Raw genomic sequence first — 7,837 nt, 5'->3', positions numbered from 1 at the left:
AACTTGTCTGTGTAGAGCAGGGGTAGTCAAACTGCGGCCCTCCAGATGTCCATGGACTACAATTCCCAGGAGCCCTTGCCAGCATTCGCCAGTGAATGCTGGCAGGGGCTCCTGGGAATTGTAGTCCATGGACATCTGGAGGGCCGCAGTTTGACTACCCCTCGTGTAGAGAGAGAGAGCAGTTGATTTTTATACCCTACTTTTCACTGGCCGAAGGAGTCTCAAAACAGCTTACAATCACCTTCCCTTCCCTGTGAGGTGGGTGGGGCTCTGAGAGCTCCGAGAGACATTTCTCTGTAAGAACAGCTCTGTCAGGACTGTGACTAGCCCCAGGTCACCCAGCTTGGCTGCATGTGGAGGAGGAGCGGGGAATCAAATCCGGCTTCCCAGATCAGAAGCCGCTGCTCTCGACCACGGCACCAAGCTCTCTCTCTGCTGAATCCGATATGGAAGCTCCAAAACGCCCCAAGCAGAACTTTTCCCACCCCGCCCAAGTGCTTTTCAGATCAAGAGAGAGGAAGTCAAGAGGTGCCAGGCCTGCCTGGACTATCCCGCGGTGGGGCCTGGCCCCATCGAGAAGACCCACCAGCCCTTTCTGCCCCTCTGGAAGACTCTGGCCTCCCGGAGAGTTCATGGTTGCATTCTGCAAGCCGTTTTTTTAAAGCAGGTCCTTATTTTACTAACATTTCCAAAAATCCAGCCATCATTCCAAATGTAAACTGACCAAACAAGAATCAGTGTGGTTTTCCTTAAAAAAAAGAAAAAAGAAAGCAAGGAAAACTTTCCCCCCTCCTGCAAACCAAAGCGGAAGGGTCCCCAAGCCTGTGTGCGTCTCCCAAATCTAACCGTTTTGCAGAGGTCCCTCCCTCCCCAGGTCAGTTGCCTCGGCCTGCAGACTTGCAAAGGGCACTTTGCTTCTATTCCAGTAAGAAGCTCGAAAAGCGTCCTGTTCGTGTCAACGGGCTTCGTTTGGGGGCAAGGGGCTTGCTTCCTGGGCCGATCTGCTCTTTCTGCTGTGACTGCCCCCCCCCCCCCCCCCGGGGTTGGTGCCAGAACCTCTGGTGCAGACTGGATGCGGAGAAGGAATAATCCCAACTGTGGAATATCCCCTTGAGATGCTGCTTCCAGGTCAGAATCACTAAAAGGCAGCTGTTTGTGTGTGTGAGTGTGTGTGTGTGGGGGGGGGGGGGCAGGGGAGGTCACAAGGCAAGGGACATGGCACGAAGATAACCAGCGACATAACCGGATTCCTTCTCTCCACACAAATCCATCTGGGCCAACCCCCCCATCACCGCTTCAAAATCAGAAACGCCCCAGCATGTTTGAGAGTTTGCAAGGACTGATGAGCACGAGGGGAGGGGGGGGAGGCAAGGTGCTTCTCTTGGGGCCCCCAGTGTAGCTCCTGGCTAGACATAAGCCCCGCCCTCATCAGTCCGCCCCGGAGTAGATCAACTGGGTCGGGATGGGCTCCGGGCCAGCGTCTGTCTCCTCGTCCCCCCAGAAGTACGTGACTAGGTTGTCGGAATCCAGGATGGTGGCGGGGACCGTTTTCGCTTTGACGGGGTTGAAGGGCACCTCGGGGTGAGCCTTCTGGTGGTGCCTGGCCAGGTGGCTCCTCTGGACGTAGCCCTTCTCGCAGTGAGAACACATGTAGGGCCTCTCCGCCTGGTGGAGCATCTGGTGCCGGGTCAGCGTGGACTTGACGGCAAAGCTTTTCCCGCAGATCTCACAGTGGAAGGGCTTGTCCACCATGTGGATCCTCTCGTGCCTGTACAGCTTCGACAGGGAGCAGAAGCCGTCCCCGCACACCACGCATTTGTACGGCCGCTCCCCCCGGTGCAGCCGCAGGTGCCGGTTGAGGGCCCCGCTGTGCGTGAAGCCCTCTCCGCAATCCGGGCACAGGTAGGATTTCTCCTCTGCTGGAGGCATCGGGTAGGGGTAGGGATAGGGGTAGGGGTAGGGGAAGGGGACCGGGTAGCTGTACGGGAAGCCCTCCTCCCAGCTGTCGTTCTTATACGGGCTCCCGTCCTGGTGGCTCCGCTGGTGCCGGGTGACGCTCGTGCTACGGGTGAAGCTTTGCCCGCAGTCAGGGCACTTGTAGGGTTTTTCCCCCGTGTGGGTCATCTGATGGGTGAGGAGGTTGAGATTCAGGCTGAAGCTCCGCCCACAGTCGAGGCAGGAATACGGCTTCTCCCCCGTGTGGGTCCTCCAGTGCCGCGTCAGGGTCGACTTCCTGTTGAAGATGCGCCCGCACTCGGTACACGGATACATTCTGCCTCCCGGGTAGAACTGCTGCTGGAAAGACGATTCGAAGGCCTCGCCCAGACTGTCCATGGAGGCGTCCCAGTCCTCTGTTGGGTAGTCTCCCGGATACATACCGGGTCTCAACGGGCTTTCCCAGACGGGATAATCTTCCGGGCCCTGGGAAAGCCCGGCTTCCTCCGAATCTTCGAAGATCGTGAACTGGACTTCGACCTGCTGCTGTGCACTTTCTTGCTGGGGGACCCCCCCTCCAGTCTCCCCCTCCGGGGTGTCCTTACTTGGGGCAGGATCCTTCGCCGCAGCCAACGGCTGGCCAAGCGGAAGAGGCCCGTCCCACGGGCGCTTGGGGTAACCCGTCTCCCGCGGTTCGTCCGAGCTCACCTCACTCGCGCAGAGCCTCCCCTCCGAGATGCCGCCCTCGGACTCCTCCAGGATGGTGAAATGCAGCTCCACCTGCTGCCTGGGACCCGCCTGCAGGTAGCTTTCCAGGCGTCCCTCTCTGGACCCGCTTTCCGGGGCGGGGGGTAATTTCTGCGGCTCTGGGGAGGGAGACGGGGAGGGGTCCGAGTCAATGGAGTCATGGTCCGGTCCTGGCAAAGAGGAGACGTCCGGCCGCAGCTCGGCGTTGATGTTGCAGTGCCAAAGCTTGCCCTGAGAAATGCCCCCTTCTGATTCTTCCAAGATGGTGAAGTGCAGTTCGACTTCAGGCACAAGGTCCTCGTCTTCCTCCTGCAGGCGCCTCCCTTTGACGTCCTTCATTTTGCCATCACCTGCCTGGAGAAGCAGAGAAACCAGGCCTCAGTCGCTCCAAGCCAAAATCGTGCGCGGCAGGACGGGAACCCCCCCCCTGCTACCCTCAGGGGCCCTCTGAGCATAAGGAGGACATGCACAGGGAGAGAACCACTGGCAAGGCTATCTGGGCGCTGAGGAGCTGTAATTTCAGAAGATGTCTGGGACCATTTTTAGCTCACTTTTTGCGCTATGCAAGAATCCTGTGCTTCATCCATGCCTGATTTTAGGCAGAACATGGCACAATTCTGATCTCAAAAGGGTCATGTATTTCTAGCCCTCACTGTTTTCCAGAAGAATTCGTTCTTACACCCTGCTTTTCTCTACCAGGAGTCTTAAAGAGGCTTACAATCACCTTCCCTTCCTCTCCCCACAGAAGTAGGTGGGGCTGAAAGAGCCCTGGTAGGGCTGCTCTGTGAGAACAGCACTATCAGGACTGTGACTAGCCCGAGGTCACCCAGTTGGCTGCATGCGGAGGAATGGAGAATCAAGCTCAGCTTGCCAGATTAGAAGCTGCCACTCTTAGCCACTACACCAGGCTGGCTCCAGGAAGTTCAACAAGACTGGCCAGTGTAAGCATTCTACCCTAGGGGAACATCAAATAAGAAGAACATGCAAATTGGAGAGGAGTGGAGCTTCAAGTCCTATTGGTCCATGTGGTCCTGACAGTGGTGGCTGATGTTTGGCCAGCACAGAGGTTCATTGGGCTGCTCTGGATCATGCATTAGAGTCCACAAAGCAAACTGATGGAACAGATCTTTGCCTCTCCAGAATTCCCTTCTCAGGAATGAGAGCCAGGGAAGCAAAATTTGGCACAGGATTGTGGAAGGGGTGGGGAGGGCTTGCAAGAATAATGGGGACATTGAATAAAATTAAAAAGAAGCCTTCAAGGCCCAAGATGCATGGCAAAGAAAATATTTAAACAGTTAAATACCTCTAGGGAGGTATTAAGGCTTTCCCAAGAAAGTTTCTTAATGGTCTTTTCCATATTAAGAACAAGCCGTCTAATGTGGGGAGCCAGGTTTCGCAAACCCAACTTTTAAAGAACGAAATCTCCAGCCCTCATGACGGCAGAGAATCTGAAGGATTACTTGCCCCTCCTTCCTGGGTCTCTAAGGGGACCGTCCCCCAAGGAAAATTAAGATATAGTGAGCAAAATTTGCGTGAGGTCCCCAGCCCCAAAGTTATTAAACTGGCCTCAACCATGGTCGGACTCAGGGCCTTTTTAGCCCTGGCCCCGGCATACTAGAAGGCTCTCCCTGCAGGACCTAGGACAGTTCCACCGGGCCTGCAGTTGAGGCTGGAGACAGTCCTGGAAATCTGGTTTCCTGTTCAAAGCCTCAGTCTGCTATCAGGAGATGAATAGATATATTTACATCACCCCTCTCACTAGAAGAGAGGCGGTGGCCTGGGAAAGATTTATTTTAAGCTACGTGCAAATGAATCGATGATTTTAATGTTTATGATGATAGCGTTTGCATCGAGTTGTTTATTGTATATGGTGTCACCTGCCCTGAGAGCCGAATGCGATATTTGCAGGCCGATTCTTCCCCCGCCTTTCACCAGCAACCTCCTTGCTTGGAACAGGAGGTCCACTTAAGCCCCTCGGCCACCTAGAGGGTGTTCACCACGGGGGGAGAGCTTACGTCCTGTAGCAAGAGACAAGGGCCCAAGAACCCATGCTCCAAGGGACAGATTAGGTGATAGGCACCAGCAGCACCCCCTGGCTTCCCACCCCCAAGGACTAGAAGAAGAAGAGTTGGTTCTTATATGCCACTTTCCCCTACCCGAAGGAGTCTCAAAGCGGCTTACAGTCGCCTTCCCTTCCTCTCCCCACAACAGACACCCTGTGTGGTGGGTGAGGCTGAAAGAGCCCTGATATCACTGCTCAGTCAGAACAGCTTTATCAGTGCTGTGGGGAGCCCAAGGTCACCCAGCTGGTTGCATGTGGGGGAGTGCAGAATCGAACACGGCATGCCAGATTAGAAGTCCACACTCCTAACCACTACACCAAACTGGCTCTCAGGGAGTTAAGCTTGCCTTAACCAACACAGGCTGCCCATGGTTCACCGCGGGCTCTGGGGATGGGCCTCACCTTCATCTCGGGGTTTGCTGGACCACATCTGGACCGGCGTAACTTCCCCCGGCTTAACAATTGCACATGCATGTTCAAGCAAAGCAGGTCTGACCGGCCAACCTCCCCTTCTACATTTCCTCTCTTGTCCCTCCGGGCTTGCCCGCTCTGGGTTGGGAAAGACCTGGAGACTGAGATCGGGGCTGGGAGCAGGCAGCTTCTGGGGTGTGGAAGGACCCCGGTGGAGTACATAGAATCATAGAGTTGGAAGGGACCTCCCGGGTCATCTAGCCCAACCCCCTGCCCTGTGCAGGACACTCACAATCCTATTGCTCATCCGCTGTAACCTGCCACCTCCTTGAGTGCTCTAGAGGCCACCCTCCACAGCAGCCATTTCCTCCAGGGAGATCCTGGCCTGGAGGTGAGCCAGGTCCTCCCCCCCCCCTCAAGATTGGTCTCCCTATCCGGGTTCTCCTACCAGTTGCCCGGGACAGCGCATGAGCCCTACTGGGATCCTGGGCCGCCCTCCCAAGAGAACTGCCCCCTGCCAGGCCTTGTGCCACCTGGGCCCTCCGGAGGGGGCCGGGCTCTGCTTCCGGGAACTTTGCTAAAGGGGGTGGCGGTGGGCACGGGGCTGGCTCCCACTGCCAAGCCAAGCCAAGCCGGCGCCCCCTCCCCTCCCCTCCCCGGCAGCGGGGCCGAGAGAAGCACCTGCAGCAGGGCTCCGCAAACCGGTGGGCGCGGCGGGACGGGGCGGGCTCCTCCCTGGGGCCGCGGGCCGGAGCATGTGCGCCGGGGAAGGCGGAGAGGGGCTGGGATGCGGGCGCTGCGGGGAGAAGAGAGGGATCCACCTGGGCGTGGCGCTCCTCGCCTGGGCCGGAGCCGGAGCCGGTCCCCGCTGGGCTCGAGCGGCCGCCGGGCAGGACGGGGATCGCGCTCGCCTCGCCTGTCCGCCCGCGCCGGCGACGCGGCTGTCCCGGCCTGGCTGGGCCCCGGCGGCTGCCTTCGGGGCGGCCTCCCTCCTTCCCTCCCGCCGCTCCGGATGCAGCAGGCGCCTGAGACAGGAAACTCATCCCGAGCAAGGCAGGAAGGCAGCGGCGCGCCCGGAGACAAAGAGAGCGCGCCGCAGCCCGGACGCCGCCGTGGCCAGAGCCCTCTGCTGGCCGCCGGGCACGGGAGACGGAGCCCGGGTCCCCCTCGCTTGTGCCCAGCCCAGGCTGTTTCGCCTTCCCTTTGCCCCCCAAGGCTGCGTCAACAAGGGGGTTGCCTAGAGCAGCAGAAGCCACCGGGAGCCCAGGAAGACCGAGGGGGATGGATTCAAGGCGGGAGACCTCGTGGGCGCGCTCCCTTCCTCGGGCGCAAGGGAACACGCAGCGTGGGAGTAAAGGAAAAAGGAAAAGAGTGGCGAATTAGGAAGCGCTCTTAATAAGTAGCCGCATTATGCGGTCTGATCGTGCTTTGCTAAAACAGCACGGGAAAGCTCACACCTGGAATACATCGTTGCTGGTTTTCAAGGTGCCGCTGGACTCAAATTTTGCTGTACTCCAAGGTGGCTGTTGTGATTATGTGGATTTTTATACCGCCTCTCTCCCACAATGGGCTCGAGGCGGTTTAGAAATTCACAAACAGTTTAATTGATCTAAAATTAAGATTTAATTTTTAATTAAATAATAATTAACCATCAACTCACAAATTAATATTAAACAACCCCCCCCCCCCATCTCAGCCACCATTTGGCATTGCCCGTGGCAGCTTCTCCCTTCCCCATTTGCAGAACAACAAGCCATCTAGTCCTACGCCCTGCTCAATGCATCCGGGATAAGCATCTGTCCAGCTGTTGCTTGAGGACTGCCAGTGAGGGGGAGCTCACCACCCCCTTAGCCAATTCCACTGCTGACTCTGACCGTAAATAGATTTGTCCTTATATCCAGTCTTTACCTTTCTGCCTGTAATTTAAACCTGTTGTAACTTGCATCCTCTGCTGCCAACAGGAACTGCCCCCTGCCCTTCTCCAAGTGGCAATCTTTCAAATACGTAAAGAGAGCAATCATGCCCCCCTCCCCACCATTCAACCTCCTCTTCCCCAGTCTGAACATTCCCAAGGCCCCGGATCATCCTCATTGCTCTCCTTTTCACCCTCTCAATTTTGTCCCCATCCTTTTGACACGAGGCCTCCAGGACTGTACACAGGCCTCCAGGTATGGTCTGCCCTATCCAGTATACAGCGAGATTATGACACCTTGCAATTTCAAGACTTTCACATCATACTGTTTGCTCATATTTAGCTTCCAGATTTAGTACCTCCTACTAAAGGTAGTCCAGCCTCTTGTGGCGCAGAGTAGTAAGCTTTGCCCATGAGGCTGGGAGTTTAATCCCAGCAGCCGGCTCAAGGTCGACTCAGCCTTCCATCCTTCCGAGGTCGGTAAAATGAGTACCCAGCTTGCTGGGGGGTAAACGGTAATGACTGGGGAAGGCACTGGCAAACCACCCCGTATTGAGTCTGCCATGAAAACACTAGAGGGCATCACCCCAAGGGTCAGACATGACTTGGTGCTTGCACAGGGGATACCTTTACCTTTTTTAGAACCACCCAGAGGAGGCTAATGCACAGCCCAGTCCTGTGTAAGGAGTAGTGTGGGGAGCTGTTGATAGCTCAAGGAGAAAAAAAAAGGGAAATATAAATTATACTTCACCTGTCCAATGAAGAGGAGC

At 56.5% G+C, this 7,837-nt stretch overlaps 1 protein-coding gene across 1 annotated transcript; it reads right to left on the bottom strand.

The window, feature by feature from the left end:
• Positions 1-219: 219 nt before the first annotated feature.
• LOC143834506 (uncharacterized) lies at positions 220-6,623 on the bottom strand. The gene is made up of 3 exons (XM_077331333.1): positions 6,613-6,623; positions 5,977-6,472; positions 220-3,036 (listed from the first exon to the last, which is right to left on the bottom strand). The coding sequence occupies exons 1-3, from the start codon at positions 6,621-6,623 to the stop codon at positions 1,429-1,431; spliced, it is 2,115 nt and encodes a 704-aa protein (XP_077187448.1). The 3' UTR covers positions 220-1,428.
• Between the last annotated feature and the right edge of the window lie 1,214 nt (positions 6,624-7,837).

Source organism: Paroedura picta, chromosome 3 (assembly GCF_049243985.1).
Source record: "Paroedura picta isolate Pp20150507F chromosome 3, Ppicta_v3.0, whole genome shotgun sequence".
Taxonomy (NCBI): Eukaryota; Metazoa; Chordata; class Lepidosauria; order Squamata; family Gekkonidae; genus Paroedura; species Paroedura picta.
Note: the sequence above shows the minus strand (reverse complement) of the source record. Positions and strands in the feature narration are given on the sequence as shown.